Source organism: Plecotus auritus (assembly GCF_963455305.1).
Source record: "Plecotus auritus genome assembly, chromosome: 8".
NCBI classification, from domain to species: domain Eukaryota; kingdom Metazoa; phylum Chordata; class Mammalia; order Chiroptera; family Vespertilionidae; genus Plecotus; species Plecotus auritus.
The window spans coordinates 67606808-67626534 of NC_137782.1; the positions used below are offsets into that span (position 1 = coordinate 67606808).

Consider the following 19727-nt stretch of genomic DNA (forward strand, 5'->3'; position numbering starts at 1 on the left):
AAAAGCACTCAGTATGGCTCCTGGGCCAGGGCAGAGACTCTGTAAACAAGAACTGGTTTTAGTACTGGTGCAGCTACGCGCTGGCTCTGGGAGCAGTAGCCTTGTCGTTATTCTCAGGGCACACATGAGATAACTGAAGCGACTCACTGGGTGGCCCAGTGCCAGTGCCCTGGTTGGTCTCTTAGATCCTAATCCACTTTTTGTAATACCACTCTGGTATCTGCTCTGGCTTTGTGGCTGTCAGATTATGGTCTGAAAGGACATGCCTTTGTAGGGGTTTCTCAGTGACCAGAGTAGCCAACTCCTGATGAGATCTTCCTGGCTCCTCGTCTTGTCCCTGGTGCCCTGGATGGATGGGTTCTGTCATTCCTTCTCCACTGTGAGTCTGAAACCCAAGTGAGAGAATGTTCCTCCTCACTACTCAGAGGCAGCTGGGATGCAGCATGGTTCTGCCTTTGATTGACCTCTGCATTCCCAGAGTCCAACAGAAGAAGGAGGAGCTCTCAGGGCAAACAAAGGCACCAAGTGCCAATGAAGAATTTGGCTTTTCCTCCTTCGGACAACTGACTGTACAAATAAAAATCCACTTACGGTCTAACCTGTGTGAAGAGAGAACATTTATCACTGCCAGGGAAATATTATGATGTAATGGCTGAGTAATTTTCATTCTCTGTGTGTGAAGGTGTGTGAAATATAAACACATGGTTTAACAAAAAGAACCCAAACAACAACAAAACCCTAACACCTGTCCTTCTGTGACTTGCTTACTTTTCTTAACATCCTGTTCCTAAGTCAGCCAGATTATAGGTACAGTACTACACAGCTGTACAGGGGTGGGCACAAGTAGGTTTACAGTTGTTCATATGGAAAATAATGCAGTAATTAATAAATAATACAAGAATAAACTCTGTTTCATGTACTCACAACTGTAAACCTACTTGTGTCCACTGCTATATAATTTATTCATGTTCAGCACTCCAGAGAACATTCTCTTTTAAAGTATCCCTCGACAGCTTAATGTGGGCACAGGGAAGACATGAGAGGGTGCAGAATGAAGGCAGCAGATAGCAGATGACCACTGCCTGGGCCTTCCCATCACAGGAAGGCGAAACTCAGTTTGGCCACTAGAGTTCTCAGAATGTGTCAGTTGCCCCACATGTCAATGGGACCAGAGCCCCTGTCCCTCATTGCTGAGCAATCTCTGTCCAGTGGAAGAAAACACTCTAAAATCTCTAGAGCACTATAGGGAGCATGAAGGAACAGCCTGAGCATCAACCAGCCACTGAGGTCAAGTAATATTAAACAAAGGCGCAAAGGCAACTCAAAAGAGAAAGGAGTCTTTTCAACAAATGGTCCTGGAAAAACTGGATATTGCTGTGTAAAACAATGAACGACAACCCGTACCTTGCACTGAATTTTCTGCCCATTCCCACCAGCCCAGTGGAAAACCTCATACTTCACAGGGACATCAGGTAGAGTACTCAGAAGGATTTTGCCTCAGTAGTGGGGTAAAATTAGCCCTAATTTAAACGCTGCTTTGCTTCCTGCCTAACAAAGCTTAAAAGCAAGGCCTACTTAGATGATAGAACTGGAAGAAAAACAGATTAAAACAATTATTAAAACTATATGCCATATGTTCAAAAAGCTAGAAGACTGAACCATGTTAACTTGAGGCATAAAAGATGTAAAAAAAATATCTAAGTCAGACTCCTAGAGATAAAAAGTACATATCTGAAAAGAAAAATGCATTGGATGAGGTAAAGGACATTAGATAACTGTTGAGAGTTAGGTGTCTAACTGTCTAAGCTACTCCATAGTACTGCTGCCTCAGCATCCATTTTGTTTAGCTAAGTGGCCTACAGGGCCCTCTAACGGACAATAGCCCCCTTATGCAAGCGCATGCCCTAGATAATAGCCCGCAGAGTCACAAACAAATGTAAGTTCTTGATGTGATTTCCCCAAGAGCTCTAGTGATCAAAAGTCTCCCCCCTCCTAGAGCCTCCTCCCGTGCACTTTAGATAAGAACCCTGTGGAGCTTACTAAGAACCCAGTCTTTCAAATTTGAATTGGACAAATCTGGCCTTACTCTGGGAATCCCAAAGCACTCCACCCATGGATCCTAATAAAGCCATGTGCCCAGGTCCTGTCTCTCTCTCTGCCTGCACCCTGCCTTGCCCTCCCTGTGTGGCCCCTGCAAGGCATGCCCTGTGCTTCCTCTAGAACCTGTGAGTACTGTATTAAACTTCTTGCCCTGGCTGGTTTGGCTCAGTGGATAGAGCATCAGCCTGTGGACTGAAGGGTCCCGAGTTCGATCCCCAGTAGGGGGCGTGCAGAAGGCAGCTGATCAATGATTCTCTCATCATTGATGTTTCTATCTCTCCCTCTCCCTTTCCCTCTGAAATCAATAAAAATATATTTAAAAAAAGAAAACTCTCTACTTCAATTTCTTAATCTTTTGTTGAACTTGGCTCACCATCTAGCACCCTGTGCTTCACTTAACAAATGTTAATTTAATAAGCATAACAACAATGGAGAAGGTTAGTAAATTAAAATACATAAACATAGGAACTATGCAAAATAAAAAAAAGGAGAAAGACGATTAAAATAAGAGTACAGAAATCAGGGAGCTGTTAGACAACATTAGGCAGCCAATATATGTAACTGAGGTCCTAGAAGGGGAGGGGACTAAAGAAATAATGGCCAAAACACTTCCAAATTTGAGAAAACTATAAACCTATCAATAAGAAGCTAAATGAATCCCAAGCACAAGCAACATGAAGAAAACCACACCAAAACTGCACCACATAAAAATCAAATTGCTTAAAATCTATGATAGAAAGAAAATCTGGAGTGAAAAATACACTTTATGCAGCAAGGAACAAAGATAAGGATGGCAGATTTCTGCTTAGAAACAATGCAAGCAAGACGAAAATAGAGTGGAGTACAAAAAGAAAGAAACTGTCAACCTAGGATTCTTTACCAAGTGAGAATATATTTCAAATGCCCCAAGGGGTGGGGCACCTGAAATGGAAGCAGCAACAAAACTCCACAACTATTTAAGGCAGGAGTCCTCAAACTACGGCCCGCGGGCCACCTGTGGCCCGCCAAGGACATTTATCTGGCCCACCAGGTGCCGCTGCCTGTCCCGCTTAGCAGCCGACTTGTCCTGGGCCCGCAGTGCGCACAGGAATTTGTTCATAGTTTTTTTTAAAAACTATAGTCCGGCCCTCCAACGGTCTGAGGGACAGTGAACTGGCCCTCTGTTTAAAAAGTTTGAGGACCCCTGATTTAAGGCCTAGGAAATGAACCAAAGTTGTACAATAAAACTGAGAAGCATTATTTGAAAAATTCTACAGAAGCTTGGTGCAAACAGTGGGCATCTGTGATGTTTTATTATGGGGTTATTCACATGATCTCCCCTCCAGCCCTGTAGTCTTATGAGGGAGAAAGGCAGGCCTCCTGGGAGGGTTGACTTTATTTGGGCAAAACACAGAAAATTTTATACTTGGGATGTCAAAACTGATAGCAATCAAAGTGGCAAATATTCAGGGAAGACCAACATATAACAAGGCAGGGGAGGGCAGTTGGGGGCGAGATCAGGCTGGCAGGGGAGGGCCATTGGGGGCGAGATCAGGCTGGCAGGGGAGGGCAGTTGGGGGCGAGATCAGGCCGGCAGGAGAGAGCCGTTGGGGCGAGATCAGGCTGGCAGGGGAGGGCAGTTAGGGGCAATCAGGCAGGCAGGCAGAGGCAGTTAGGGGTGATCACGCAGGCAGGCAGAGAGGTTAGGGGTGATCACGCAGGCAGGCATAGGGGTTAGGGGCAATCAGGCAGGCAGGCAGAGGCAGTTAGGGGTGATCACGCAGGCAGGCAGGTGAGCGGTTAGGAGCCAGCGGTCCCAGATTGCGAGAGGGATGGGCCTAAACCAGCAGTTGGATTTCCCCCAAGGGGTCCACGATTGGAGAGGGTGCAGGCTGGGCTGAGGAAAACCACCCTCCGTGCACGAATTTTGTGCACCAGGCTACTAGTCTATATATATAAAAGCCCAGCAACTGGAACGGTGGAATGACCAGAATGACCGGTGGCTATGATGCACACTACGGCAGCCAACCAGCCTGATCAGGGCCCTGATCGGCCCCTCCCCGCCAGTCAGCCCCACCCCCAATTGGCCCCCAACACCCTGATCGGGAGCAAGGCTGGCTGGCCAACTGCTTGTGGCCCCTACCCCTGCCAGCTTGGCCCCATGGGACCCCATCGGGGCAGGCCAGCCAGACCCCACCCATGCACAAATTTGTGCACCAGGCCTCTATTCATTTAATAACTAACCTAATTGTAGTTTCAGTCTCTCCCAAAAGTGGAATTTGAAGCCAGTCTGGAATTTCTGATCAACACTAGTGAGGTAATCTGCCTGATAAGACCTTCTGCTAAGGGAATGTGTCCACTTAAAATAACCCACTCTTTTTAACTTTTAGTCTCATCCTCTTTCTGCCTATGAAAACCTTTTATTTTATACAAATCATCATAGCACCATTCTAGTTGCTAGATGGAATGCTACCCAATTAATGAATTGTTTAATAGAGCCAAGTAGATCTTTACACATACTCAGTTAAATTTTGTTAACAATACAGCAAGAAAGATAGGTTGTAAGGCACCTTCCTGGTGCTATGTACACCAGGAGACATATACAAAAATGCTCATGACAGTGCTGTCTCCAAGAGCAAAACCCTATAAAAACCCCAAATGCACATCAAGAGTCAAAAGGATAAATAGCACATTTCCATACAAAAAAATGCTATGGAGCCATGAAAGTGAATGAACTATATGGCTACATACACAATCTGAACAAATTTCAGGAACAGAATATTGAGGAAAAGAAGCAAGTTCCAGAACACACACAGTATGATTCTATTTGTATTACTGAAAAATAAGACATTGTTTAGGGATATAGGCATATGTTGTAAACCTCCAAAGTGGGCTCATGAGGATTAGATACTGGGCAGCCTGCCTGACCAAGGTCAGCAGGGTGGGGACGAGAAGGGCACATGAAGGACTTGAATGAACAGGAAGCTGAATAACAAGACGTCTCGTGACAGCAGAAGTTACTAGCCAGGGAAGGGAAAAGGTTCCAGAGCTGGAAGCATTTGAAGAGAAGGGATTTAGACCTAGACTACCTGACATTAGACAAGTTTTCACCTTCAACAGGGCTCAGGATATAAAGAGCAATCAAGGTAGTACATGCTGAACATCCTCGTAAGTGCCTTCAGATAATGGAAACATATAATTTTCAAACTCATCATAGTCTCAAACAGAGGCAGATTTGCCAAGACACTAATGACACCTAAGCTTCAAGACCCCTCACCTGCTCAAGCCCCCTTCCAAGGCCCTGAGAAGAGCCCCTAACCATTTTGTTATTTTTCCTTAAGAGAGCCCAAACTGGTATACACTTCAAGCCTCACAACATTGACCTGAATCCCAATATGGTGAAACATTCACACACAGCCAGAGGAGACTCCTGTTTAAATTCTCTGTTCCTACTGAATTTTCCTCCTCATGAAACTATCTCCGAATTTAAACTACATTTCCCTCAGGAACTAAGAAAGTATGAAAAAATCTAAGCTCTCAAAAGAGTGTGCCTAACAAGGCTCCAGAAACCCCTGGCTGTGCCCTTTATTCTTGTGTAGAGACCTTAGGATACACCGAATCTTGCTGGATAACTCAATACAATGTAAGATTATTTTTATACAAGGCCCTTTGCTAAGATGGTTCAAACTAATTTGGCAAATATCCTTGCCAAATATTATCATTGGCTCAACTATGAGAAAACACAAACACCTCTGTGTTGTGACCACAACCTGCCTTTATGACACTGCAATCTTGCCCAAGGCTGACAGCACTATCACACTTGCCCTGCCTCAACAAATGTCCCGGACTCTGCAGTCTTCTGCTGCTGGATGGAGCAGAAATGCAGGGGCTGCAGCACAGGCACAGTAACACATGCTATCCCTATCACCCCGGCATTTTGTGGAGCACCAGTACTCCCTGTGCTTTGTCTTCTATGTTAATGGAGGAGCAGGAGCTGAACCACTGATCTGAGGACAGGGAGAGATATCTGCCACCAGAAAGAATTATTTTCAAGAACAAATTACCCAGAAAGAGCATTTGCTTAGTGGAGGTTGAGAAATTTATAGATTAAGTCACAACTCTTCTTCCCCAAAATGGCTATATCTAACAGGGAAAGAACAAAACACATTAAAAAATATTATTTTGAGGAAACCAAAAAGGAGCATGAATCCCCATAAAATCCATGAAAGATCTACAAGGTTTTTGAGAATTTTATATAAGCAGAAACATTGCCAGAAAGGTAGAGTATGAAATGAGGTAGTTAGATCCCCAAAATTCTACTGGTAAGAACCAGACTCAAAAAATACTCAGTTACAAAGTGTCATCTTCATGAAAAAGGAAGGATGACAAACAAAAAAACAAAGAGAGAGAGAGAGAGAGAGAGAGAGAGAGAGAGAGAGAGAGAGAGAGGATGACAGAGGTGTAGCCACTAGCCCAGAGGGCAAAACTAAGAGTTTAGGAGGGTGGAACCAAGGGCCCAGAGGGCAGAGTTAAAATTCCTGGAGGACTTTTTCCAGGCCTTGAAAACTAATTCAGGAACTGGAATTTGTCTAGCAGAATTTCAAAACTGCCTTGGGCTGGTGACTCCTTTTTATCTTCAAATTCCCCCCTTTCTGAACCAGAATGTCTGTAACTGTTATCATATGCCAATCCCATCTAGTGTGTTGGGAGGGCCGGGGCAGGTAACTTGTCTCTAATTTCACAAGTCCACAGATGGAGAGGAATTACTAGTATGTTCAGGAGTGGTAATCAATGGATTACACCATAGAGCCTCATAGAGGGATGTGTTGGTTGTCCATCTGGTCCTGCTGAGGATGCGACGAAAGGGTTCACTCCTAGAGGCTGGCGACGCTGGACATAGAAAGGATGTGTGAGGTGCTTGGTGCTAGACAGAGATGATTTAGATACTCTTTTTTTTAAAAATTCTTTTTCCCCTTCAATTTTGAATGATAGCCTTGCTGGATAGAGTATTCTTAGACTCAGTCCCCTGCCCTGCATCACACTATATACTTCCTTCCATTCCTTTCTAGCCTGATATATTTCTGTTGATAAATCATTTGATAATCTAATGGGAGATCCCTTGTAGGCAACTCTCTGTCTCTTTCTTGCAGCCTTTAAGATTCTCTCTTTGTCATTAACATTTACCATCATAATTATGATGTGTCTTGGTATGGGTCTTTTTTGGTTCATCTCGTTTGGGACTCTCTGTACTTGTGTGACTTTCTTCTTCCCCAAATCAGGGAAGTTTTCTGACATTTCTTCAAGTAGGTTTTTTAACCCTTGTTCTTCTTTTTGTCATTCTGGCACCCCTATTATACATATGTTGCTTTGTTTCATGTTGTCCAAAGCTCCCTTAGGCTCTCCTCCTGCCTTTTAATTTTCTTTCTCCAATTGCAGTTCAGATTGGATGTATTTTGGTGCCCTGTCTTCTAATTCACTAATTCGGTCCTCTGCTTCTTTTAATCTGTTGAAACCTTCCATAGTGTTTTTTATTGTAGCTATATCACTCTTTATTTCCTCTTGATTCTTACATAAGTTGTTGATTTTCTCATCCATCCGGTTTATGAACTGTATTACCCTTATTCTGAATTCTTTTTCTGATAAATTGCATGCCTCCATTTCATTTAGTTCCTTTTCTGGTGATTCCTCCTTTTCTTTCCTTTGGGGGTTGTTTCTTTGTCTCCCTATTTTTGCTCTCACTGAAGGATCTAGGTGTCGAGTTGCACTGGGTCTATGAATGCAGTGGCAGGCTTGGCGGCAGGTTGCATGGTCACCAGGCACAGGGTCAATGCATCGGGCTTGGTGGCAATTTGCGCATAGTTGTGGTGCCTGGGGTTGCTGTGTGAGGCACCCAGTGTTGCTGCATAGGGCTTGGCTGCTCACACTTGGTTGTGGCACCCGGGGTTGCTGCATTGGGCTTGGTGGAAGCTAGCACAATCGTGGCATCCCGGGTTGCTGTGTAAGGCTTGGCTGTTTGTGTGTGGATGGGGCACCCTGGGTTACTGCATAAGGCTTGGCTGTTCTCATGAAGATGTGGCACCTGGGGTTACTGCGTAAGGCTCGGCTGTTCGCACATGGAAGGGGTGCCCGGGGTTGCTTTGTAAGGCTTGGCTGTTTGTGTGCATGGTTGCCTGATTTAGATAATCTTGATGAAGAGATTTTAGACTTTTGAGCTGGTGAGATTTAGGACTTTGAACTGTTACCAAAATGGGACGAGGCCTTAGGCAGGAGTGAATATATTTTTCATGTGGAAGAGACATGAAGTGTAGAGGCAGAGGGTAGACTGTGGTAAGGAAGAAATTTAAGGGTAAAGATGATCTGAGTGGGCCTCCTCTAATCACAAGAGCCCTTAATAAGCAGAGTTTTCTCTGGCTGGTAACAGAAGAGGAATTGAGAGATGAAAGTTTGAGAGAAATTCAACAATGTAAGGGAGGTTCTCTGTTGCTGAGATGAAGAAATCACAGGTCAAGGAGCATGGGGAGGAGGAACTAAGAGTGGTCCTAGCTCACAGCCAACAATATAATGGGACCTCAATCCTACAACCCAAAGGAACTGGATTCTGCCAGTAATCTGGATGAGCTTGGATGCAGGTTCTTCCCCAGTGCCTCCAGATAAGAGCCTAGTTTGGCTGATGCCTTGACTTTAGCCTTATGAGACCCCAAACATGAATCTAGCCAAGTCCACCTGGACTTCTGACCTATGTAACTGTGAGATAATAAATGTGTGCTGTTTTAAGCTATTAAATTTGTGGTAATTTGTTACACATAGAAAACTCATCCAGATTTTGTTTATGTCCACAGATTCTATTTCTGGACATGTTGCTCCTCTAGCCCATTCTGAGGGCAACCTTCAGCTAGCAACAAGAGGACCAAGTACAGTTCTGGGGCCAGCCCTTCCCAGCACAAGTTTCTTCATCTGCAAAATGGATGGATCAAAGAAGAAAAGCTGTAAGAAAACACTTCTACACCATTACTAGTAAGTCTTTTCAAATATCAGAGGTATTATGAATCATAACATCCATGCCGATACCTGCAAAAGAGGGACCAAGACATAGCTCACCTTCCTCAGGCCAAGACTGTGCATTGCTGGAATAAAGATATGCTCCTTCTCCTCCTGTTAGAAAAGTTCCCAGGAAACACTCATCTCCCTTTAAAAACAAACAAACACAAAGAACAGGTGAGTCATAGCATCAAGATTCATAGAATCAAAACTCTTACCCAAGTTTGTCTACAAAAGTTGCCAAGTCAGTTTCAAATATACCCAACTTATTCCACCATCTTTGGCTTTGCCCAGATCTTTGTCATGTTGCTGGAATCCTTTTACTTGTGCTGATAAAAACAATGCAAGGTCCTCTCTGAGTCCAGGCACCAAAGCTTTGCAATGCCTGTTTATATTGCAATAGATTCATCTCTACCAAAGTCAGCTCTTCTTGGCCTAAAGATTGACCTTTCAGCTCCATATGTCAATCTGAGATCTGCTTTTAATAGTACTGGAAGATTAAAAACAAAACAAACAAAAACACTGCGAAGTCTAAATGGCAGAAAGAATCCTTCTAATCGTGTACCCCATAAAATGGTTATTTCTAGAACTCTGCTGGGAAGAATGCAAACAGGAATTGAGACAAAGAGATTCAGATCCTTTAGATTACCCTTAAAATGAGACATTTTAAGTTATCTTTATATAAATTGTTTACATTTTATTTTGATACAGTGTTAACATTAAGAATAAGAAGGTTACTTACCTTCACTGCTTGCTGGGTTTTCTCAGACAATTTTACTTCATTATCTTCTACCTGTGCCAAAAAGGAGTATAGATTTTAAAATACTACTTCAAAGGAAAAACTCTGCTACGTGTCCCTCACCCCCCCATTACACCCGTGGGTTGGAATATTTCCAGGAGACTGACTGAGCAGTCCCTCCACTAAATCCAGTCTCTCAGATCCTGACCACTGGCAGAGTTGGCTGCTGGTCATCAAAGCTCAGAGCCCAAGGTCATGATGGGCTCTCTCACTGGGACCTGAGGTTCAGCTAAATGAGCCTATGATATATGGAGAGCATATGTTAGTCTCCACTTACACTTCACTTCAGAGAAAAACACTATTATTAGGGATGAAGAGAACATATTAAGGTATTTTGAGTGTGTTCACATTTAAACACATTCATATTGAGATTAACTCTTGCTCTTCTCCATCCATGTCAGAATTATAGTAACAGGATATAAAGAGCTTCTAAAATGGGTACTCATTTAGATTATTACCAGACTTACTGCTGTCTTTATTCCAAGGCACTAGTGTTTTAGAGCAAGTCCCACAAATGAAAATGGGAACTTTTCACACATAGACACTGCTATACAAATTCAGTAGCAAACATTCTAACCACAGAAGGGAGCCACATAATCCACTCTTCACTATTTGTGTGACCCTGGACAAGGTGGTCAATTTCTAAGCCTCAGTCTCCTTATCTGTAAAATGGGGATATTAATTTCTTCTTTCTCCAAATTTAATAGGGACCCAGATAACTTTGTAGTTCCTTCCTTTTAGAACTTTTCCAAGATTATGAGAGTTCAAGAAACTAGATTCGTTTGTATAAAGAGAAAGCTGAGATAAAAAGCTTCCATTCCTGAAAGCAGCTAGTTTAGGATCTGACAAGACCCAAGGAAAAGGCTCTTCCTCAAATGCTCTCCCAGATTTCTCCCCATTTACGTCCAACTTCACCTGATGAATGACACTAACCAGCCAGGAGCAGAATCTGGGTATGGCGGCTGTCAGGACTATGAAGCTGGTTTCTGTGTTAACAGTGCCATCTGTAGGAAGATCACAGACATGGCAGGTTACTGCCTACCACCTGAGCCCACCTTGCAGTCCCCAGATAACTACACCCTTCCCCTTCTCAGGATGAGTTTGATGCCCTCAGGAAATGAAAACTTCCTCATCAGAGGGTGGTGGTGGTGGTGGGGGAATAATGAAAAGTTCCCCCATGTGATTAACTCTGTTAGTTTTTACAACAAATAGAGAGACACATTTAAATGAAGAATTCTAGAAATTAGTCCTTTTTATCTATACTTTTAATTTTTATCAAGGTAGTACAGGTGTGTACATATTAAAAATCAAACAAAACATTATCAGGCTCATCCTACCAGCCCTGGATATTATAATTTTCTAGAATTTTTTGTCAACATAATGGGTAATAAAAGGAATCTAATTATTGTTTCAAACTGCTTTTTCTTGACTACTAGTAAGACTGTACATATTCATATATACATATATGTAAAGATAATATATATATATCTGTTTTGTTTTCCATTTCTGTGATCTGTTCACATTTTTTGTCTATCTACCATTGGATAGCTTGTCTTTTTCCTATTAATTCATAAGAGTGCTTCATAAATTGGAATATATATACCCTTTGTTGATCATAAATATTCTAATATTTCACTAGTTTATTGTTGGTCTTTTGACTTCACTTATGGTTTACTTTCCCCCCCACCAAAAGCTCAAGCTCTGCTTTCCAGAGACCATATACACTTACCCTTTTCTTTAACCAAGATCTGAGATGTCAAAAATGATTCTGAGAAGACCACAGATCCTAAGCTCCCCCTTCCTCCCAGCAAGTCAGGAATGTCATAGACAGTCATACAAGCCTGCATCAAATTAGAAAATAGAGTTATACCAGTTGTCAGTCTTAAACCTTCAGGGAGAGACCCATAAGAAACAGACCACAAAATACTGCTTTCAGGTACATTTCAAAAGAAAACTGGAGAGTTTCTAAGAAAAACTCAAGTTATCTGGAAATACGTCTCAGAACTGGGAGATGACTTAAAACACAGGCTTCCCTGCAATTGCTGCTGCTTCTTCTTTTAAAGATTTTTAATTGATTTTTAGAGAGGGAGAAAGGGAGAGGGAGAGAAACACAGACCAGTTACCTCCTGCATGTTCCCTACTGGGAATTGAACCAGTAACCTTTTGGTGCATGGGACTACACTTAACCAACTGAGCCACACTGGGCAGGGCCAATTGCTTCTTGATCAGAGACACCCTAGGGTTAGAAGAGTATTTTTATGTTTCTATAAATTCCCTCACATTGCTTATCCTCCTTAAGAGGCAAAATAACAGCCCTTCTTTCTTTTTTTTTAAAAAAAATATTTTTATTGATTTCAGAGAGGGAGAGGGAGAGATAGAAACATCAATGATGAGAGAGAATCACTGACTGGCTGCCTCCTGCATACCCCCTACTAGGGATCGAGCCTGCAATCCAGGCATGTGCCCTTGACTGGAATTGAACCCAGGACCCGTCAGCCTGTAGGCCAACGCTCTATCCACTGAATAAACTGGCTAGGGCACAGCCTTCCTTCTTAACTGTGACTAGTCCCCAGCCGTTTAGAGTTGGAAGTGTTTCTGGTAGGCTTCTGTACACTCACAAACTCATAAGATCCCAGCACGTCTACACCTTTATCAATTCCTTCTTTGGTATAAGTTCAAGTTCTGAACAGGTCTGGAAGGTCATTCATTTGGTATTTATACATGTCTTCATGGATATTTTGGGGTAGATGTCAACACCTGCAAATGCGACCTTCGGAGCCCAGAAAACAAAAAGACAGCCATTCAAGCTTTTACGGGAAGACAAATAAAAATAGAGGCTTCAGTAGGCTGGAAAAAAACAAACAAACACTGGAGCAACTCAGAGAAGCTCCTGAACGGCTGGTAACAAAGCTCCAAATACCACTTAAAACTAGTGAAAATGGAACAATTCTGGGGGGAATCTAGCAGAAATGCAGAAAATGGTATGAGCCAGGGTCTGGATGATCATGACAATGGTGAAGGACATGAAATAGTCCCCTCATGGCCTGACGTGGTTGAACAGCCAGGTGCAGAGCTCCTGAAGCCAGAGTCCATTTCACACATTGTAGTGCTAGCCTGGGACCCTGTTCCATCCTCAGGACAGAGACAAAAGACTGAGGGGTCTTGAAGGAATTCCTAGACTTTAAAATAAAAAAAAAAAGACGGCTGAAGAGTTGGAAAGAAGAAAACCTCAATTAAAACCAGAGTCCTCATTTTTTATGTTGTCATGATAAAAGGATGTACATAAGGGACAGGTAGGCTTTTATATTTTAGTTAACTTTCTGATTAGGCTTCACAGTGAGAAGGTTTACCTAAATCTGTTTCAAAGAACTTTGAACATTTGAAGACACAGAAACTTCCTGGGCTACATGGTCCCTCTTAGGTGACAATGGAACCTCACTTCTTCTTCTTTTTTTTTAAAAATATATCTTTATTGATTTCAGAGAGGAAGGGAGAGGAAAAGAGAGATAGAAACATCAATGATGAGACAGAATCACCGATTGGCTGCCTCCTGCACGTCCCCTAATGGGGATCAAGCCCGCAACCCAGGCATGTGCCCTTGACTGGAATCAAACCTGGGACCCATCATTCCACAGGCTGATGCTCTGACCACTGAGCCAAACCAGCCAGGGCGGAACCTCACTTCTTTGGGTTCCAGATCAATCAGGATGACAAATCCTGTGGATTCCTCATCCCTCTCTTTCATATTTGGTTTCTGGTATTGAGGAAGGGGAGAGAGAACATTATAAAGAATACATGTAACAAAATTTAAAAAACAAAAATAAATTAATAAAAGAATAATGTAGTATTTATTAGACACTATGTACTTTGAAACACGTGGCGTGTGGAGAGAAAAAGATGTAAAACACGGTCCCTATCTTCAGGAAACGTTATAATGTATAGTTAGAGAGACAAGAGCATTCTTATACAAAAGACATCATATGTTCATACAGAATTATTCCCTGATATATGTAGCACAAACTATAAGCAATATAGAAATACAGCACTTATAGGAAGAATCAATAGGAAAGTTTGGAGAGGAGTCAGAACTTCCTTCCAGCCTGGAAGGAAGGACAGGAGTTGGATGGAAAGCACCAACTTCCCATCTCTTCTTTCCTATTTCATTAGCTGCTGCGGAAAGCATACTGAACTTAACAGTATGATTCTACTGGACTTCTAACCACCTGTTTCTGTGCAAAGCACCTTCCAGAGCACTGCACAAGTCTAAGAGAGAAGTCATGGAATTTAAAGTCTAGCAAGGAGATAAAGTACTACCACCCAAATATCAGAAAGCATTTCCCAGCATCCTGATGATGTCATGAAAAAGTCTCAATTAGTTCTAAAAGAACATTGACATAAAATGTTGACATGTACAAAGGAGCAGCTACACTATAAAAACAGAAATTACTAGCAACTTTAAAAAATTACCCTTGTTGTACTACTCTCTGTAGATGAGATAACACTACTGTGTTTCTCCTGGTTATGGTGGTAGGCATGCATTTACATAAATTCATCTACAGCTGCCCACTAGTTCCAGGTGACCAAAAAGCTCATTGGAATTAAGGTTCAAGCAGTAGCTGTAAAACAGACTCAAGGTATAACTTGTGCCCATATATATTACAACCAGAATCTTGGCTGCATGTTCACCATCCGCTCATAAATTGCTAGCCAATCTTCTCATCAGGATGTACTGGGGTAAATGGAGGACTTAGACTGTGCCTGGGAGCAACTAGTCTAGAAACTTTGGCTCCCCTAGGCCACAGCAGCCCAGCCAAGGACCAATATTTTTGTATCTTTAAACCATTCCCCTGGCCTATCAGTGTGCCCCCAGCACAGGGGCAGGAAAGCTCTGCTCTGACTACCTCACTTCTCTAGAGAGTCAGGACCCTGGTTTTTTGTTTGTTCTTGTTTCATTTCACAGGCCCCCGTTAAGGGTATTAACACAGGCATTGGAACAGTTTGAAGCCAATGAAAACTCCTCGGTCAATGTTGAGGCAGGCTTGTTCTCAGCTCAGATTTCCACATGAGGGCAGAACAATCTCAGCCAATTGGAGGAAGCCTTTCGAACCTTAGGAAGTCTTAGCCCCTAGATCAGATTCTGGACCCGAGGGAACCTAGGTATGGGAGGGTGGATGTGGTGGGCCTGGCACAGCTGCCTGGGTACCCTCAGAAAGCACAGCCTCACCACTATGGCAGCTGGAACAGTTGTGAGAATAGAACAGTTTCCTCAGGGAAGGGATGGGCTGCCTAAGACTCCCACCCACTTCTACCTCACCCCTTGTAGATGTCCCTCTATAGGCCATTCCCGGCCAGCTGACCTGTTAGATATCTCTTACCGTCTTCACAAAGTATAAGCTATCTTCACTGTCCAGAGGCACGATTCTAGAAAAGGAAAGAAATGGGAGAGACACTGAACATTTTCAATGCTCTTTTTTTTTTTTTTAACTTAGCAGCAACCTACAGACCCAGATTTCTCTCAGGGATTTTCAAAAACACTGGGTTACATGTATGCACAATTAGAATGTAGGCCACTTGGAGAGAAATGGGTACATCCCCAGCCTCCATCCCTCAGTGTTTCAGTAGGAAGCACTCAGGGTACAGGGTCTCAGTTGACCACAGCCAGCTCCGGGCCCAACCCTGGAGAACTGAGAGAAGACAACCCACATCAGCAGTCACAAGTTAGCCTTTCTTCTCTTTTTGCTTCTAAAACTTGCCCAAATATGGATGCACCACATATACTTACCTTCCCTGATTATTCACAGCATGTATATGAAAAGCCATCTTGGAGCTGTAGACACAAAACAAAACAAAACAAAACAAAACAAAACAAAAGTCAGGAGGCTCTTGCTGACCCCTGGACTGGAGCCCTCCCCAGACACCTGCTGCTGCAGTGCACCTGTGCAGGGCCCTCCCAGCACACTGGCCAAGTGTGGGGCCAGCATCTAACTCCTGTCATGGCCCTGCCTCTGTGCAGATTCTCAGGGCTGTCTTGGACAGAGCAGGAGAGAACCATGTGACAGGACTGTTGCCCACTGCAGTCTGGGAGTGACCTTCTACTGACCCGAGGGCTCCTGCCATGCTGAACCTCCTCCTCATTCACCACTTTTGGGTCAAGATGCCATCCCTGCTTGGTGTCTGAGCAGAGGCCAGGTCCCATGTTCCTCTCAGGAGATGATTTGCATTTCACTGAGTGCCCTTGAACCTGATGCAGTTTGAGGTACTTGGTGAAATGACCTTGTGGAGAGAAAGGGAGTAGGGCTCTAAGAGGACTGGCCCTGGAAGACGCTCCTCCCACTGCCTGGTGTTCTCTCTTTGTTCCTTCTCCAGCTGGAGTGGCACACTCAGGCCTAGGGATTGAGAGGTGGCCTGCCCTGGAAAGGCTGAGTGATCCAGGCAAGGCCCCGAGGAAAGGAGGAATGGAATGACTATGTCAGCCACGGTGATGATACAGAGAAGACTCCACTGCAACAGCAGCTAAAATGCACACACCCAATCACTCCACAAGGTGAGAAGATGAGGAAACGGATGCACAGAGCTCCCTATTTTGTCCAAGGCCACACAGCTGGAAAGCAAATGAGCTTCCTCAAACTTAGGCTACCAGGGAAAAACAGTCCAGGCCAGTGCAAGGCCTTAAGGAAACAAACTTCCCTTCTCCCTTCCCTCTCATAGCCAGTTACAAGACTCAGAGGACCCAGAGAAAAGGAGACCTGAATAAGCCTAAAACCTTGCACCAAGTGGTTCTTTCTTCCACTCCTGGAAGTGCAGAAATGGGATTTTTCTTGTCAGATCAATTGACTGACTTACCTTTCTAAATGTTCCTTCTCACTACCCAGGGCTCTAGATTAAGAAAATGTGAGGCAACTGAGCAGGTGGCTCAGTGGTTGGCTATTTTCCCATATACCAAAAGATTGCTGGTTCAATTCCCAGTCAGGGTACCTGCCTGGGTTGTGGACTCGATCCCTGGTAGGAAGCACTCAGGGTACAGGGTCTCAGTTGACCACAGCCAGCTCCGGGAGGCAGCTGACTGATGTATCTCCCTCTCCTTTTTTCTCTCTCAAAATCAATAAAAAAAGCTTATAAAAAAAAGTGGTCCTCATATGGGACAGTGGGTTAAGTTGACTGAGCTACACATAGATCCACTGTGATGTGTCAGGAGATGTGTGATGGAAGACTGCCAAGGAAGCCAAATTCCCAGAGTGTCTAGATCAGCCTTGGGCAAACTACGGCCCGCGGGCTGGATCTGGCTATTCTATCCGGTTCTCTTGCTCTCCCCTCTGCTCCTTTGCTTTGAATTTATATTAGTTCACACAAACACTCCATCCATGCTTTTGTTCCGGCCCTCCGGTCCAGTTTAAGAACCCATTGTGGCCCTCGAGTCAAAAAGTTTACCCACCCCTGGTCTAGATCCTGGGATACAGCCAGGCTCAGGGTTTCTACATCTGAGAGGCAGATAAAGCAGTGAGTGTCTTCACATGCCCAGGACCCCTGACCCTAACGTAATTCACCACTCCTGTTCCCAGCTTTACCTTTCTAACCTCTGAACTAGGTTTGCCATGTCTCCAATAGTTCCAGTACTGATCTGCCTCCTATTCCAGTGTCAGGACATGCTTTCTCATACAATTCCTCCTTCTTTAGCTCCTTGGCCTCTCAAAGCTCTGATCACTCCTCTGGGTCTTTATAAAACAGACATTAAAAAAAAAATTCCTTATAGAAAGTATCAGCCATTGCTTACCGTAGGGCTGCCTTAAACTGCATCAACTCAAAGGAATCTAACTCAGATCCCATGGTCTGCTCAGCTACTTCCTTGGCCTATAAAACCAATAAAAACCAGAAACAATTAGCTTTCACAGCAGGAAAACACACACATCACTGAAAGAAAGAGCTCTTCTAACATTTGGCCAGGACAACGCTGTGCCCCTCCCCTCTACGTGACTCCTTTGTATACATCAATAGATTAAAGTGAAACACCATGTTAAGGGGAACTGGTGTCAGCTTTCTTCAGGCTGGGTTCACAGGAAACACTTCATTCAGGCAGGTGGGCACTGGAACCTGATCTCCTGGGGAGTTGTAATCAGCTGAGATGGTGCCATTGTGAGGTCTGGAAATGTGCTTTTTTCCTTCCCTCTCCCCTGGCCCTAGGGGAGGGACGCCTGCCCTCAGAGATTCTACCCAACGCTAAGAAGATTCAAATACTTAGAGTTACAAGAGATTAGTTAAAAAACAAAGGTGTGAGAACTGAGGTCTGCACCAAACCCAAGTCAGTACGAGGGATTCAAGTTGACTGAGGAGGGAGATGGCAAGGACCTGGTGACTATGCTACAGTCTCTCTGCTATCTACATCATACACAACCTTTCCAATGTCAAATGGCTTCCTTCAGGAAAGGTCCTATTGGCATGGGGAGGCATCAAGCCGACTCTTCTCATCTCCTGACTGGGTCAGATATAGGAATCCAACTCAGCAGGGCAGGTTAACCGCAAAACAGCAAGGAAGATAACGGTCAGAGCACGAGAGCACATGTGCTTGTCTAGGAAAGGCAAGTCAGATTTTCTAATCTTCAGTTACACTGAATTATAGGAAATTAAACTATGTAGCTCAAAATAAACTTACCTAATGTTATTAAAATTCACAGAAGAATGAGATATATGTATTTAAACTTTTAAAAAACTATTAGGTAAAAAAATACGCTATAGAACGTTTTTTCTTTAACACAACCAGATATCTACAAAGAAGTGATTAGTTGTCATTCATGACAAGGGCAGCTTGGTCACAGGCAGTACAGGCAGCACAAGCTCAGCACTTTAAATGCGTCTCTGTCTGGTGCCAGCTCCACAGAGGCCCAAGCTCACACAAAACCAAGTACTACAAAGTCCAAAAACAAACTAAACAACTCCCACCCAGATGGATAGGAAGTTTTACATTAAAATAACTTCTATGGAAAGAGAAATATGGTACTTAAATTACCTTTGTTAGACTGGAAGTTTTAGCATAACATGCAATGCCAGCCAAAACAGCCTCAATAACAGCAGCATATACCTGTGACAAGAGCCTACTTTTAAAACAAAAAAATATGGGTTAACTACAGCATTACAAGGTTTTATCAAAAGCTTCATGCACAAAAATGACATTCCCTATGTGACTGATTTTTAAATAGAATGAGAAGTGAAAAATAGGAACCCACTGATTTCTAAACCTTTTAAAAGCCATGTGCCCCATCTGATTTATACTTTTCTCTGTTAAATTATAAGAGAAGCCAGCTCTCATTAATTTTGCTCAAAACACCAACCTTCCCTGTTTGTAATCCAACAGAAGAAAAGTATGTGGGCTCCAGGACCCCTCCACGTGCAGGAGCAGCCGCCCAAGGACCCTGAATCCCTTCAGTGTCATGATCCAGACTTGCTGCTTTTCCAGGGACCAATTGCACCACACCTGCATCTCCTCTCCCCAGGACTGCTAAAGGCTGGCTGCTACTGGAACCTCAGGGTGGGAGACCTCAGGGGGCAAGAGAGATTGCTCTGGGGAGAAGAGGAGCTCCACTTAAATTCAAATGAACAGATACAGACCACTTTCTAGGCAGCTTACCTGATCTAGAGTACAGAATGCTTCTGAGGGGGAGCATTTCCCACCTAAAGCACTTCCTCACCAATCTTGCTCTTTCTTTGATTTCTCACTTCCCAAAATCACTGCCAGACTTGGACTGCTACCAATGTCCCCAATCTCAGCATTTTGGGACAGATAATTCTCTAGACACTGCCAAACGTCCTGGTGGGGCGG

At 43.6% G+C, this 19727-nt stretch overlaps 1 protein-coding gene across 3 annotated transcripts in view; it reads right to left on the reverse strand.

Annotated features, from left to right (window-relative positions):
* Positions 1 to 19727, reverse strand: part of DNAAF9 (dynein axonemal assembly factor 9) — a 136609-nt gene that overhangs the window by 47566 nt on the left and 69316 nt on the right. For 2 of the 3 annotated variants that reach the window (XM_080685376.1, XM_080685378.1), the window contains exons 13-20: positions 18918 to 19005; positions 17688 to 17764; positions 15699 to 15743; positions 15292 to 15337; positions 11646 to 11757; positions 10850 to 10920; positions 9860 to 9910; positions 9178 to 9265 (exon numbers count right to left, since the gene is read on the reverse strand). In XM_080685376.1, the coding sequence (XP_080541502.1) occupies positions 9178 to 9265; positions 9860 to 9910; positions 10850 to 10920; positions 11646 to 11757; positions 15292 to 15337; positions 15699 to 15743; positions 17688 to 17764; positions 18918 to 19005 (578 nt within the window). The remainder of the gene's footprint in view (positions 1 to 9177; positions 9266 to 9859; positions 9911 to 10849; positions 10921 to 11645; positions 11758 to 15291; positions 15338 to 15698; positions 15744 to 17687; positions 17765 to 18917; positions 19006 to 19727) is intronic. The other variant, XM_080685377.1, reaches the window with a different exon arrangement.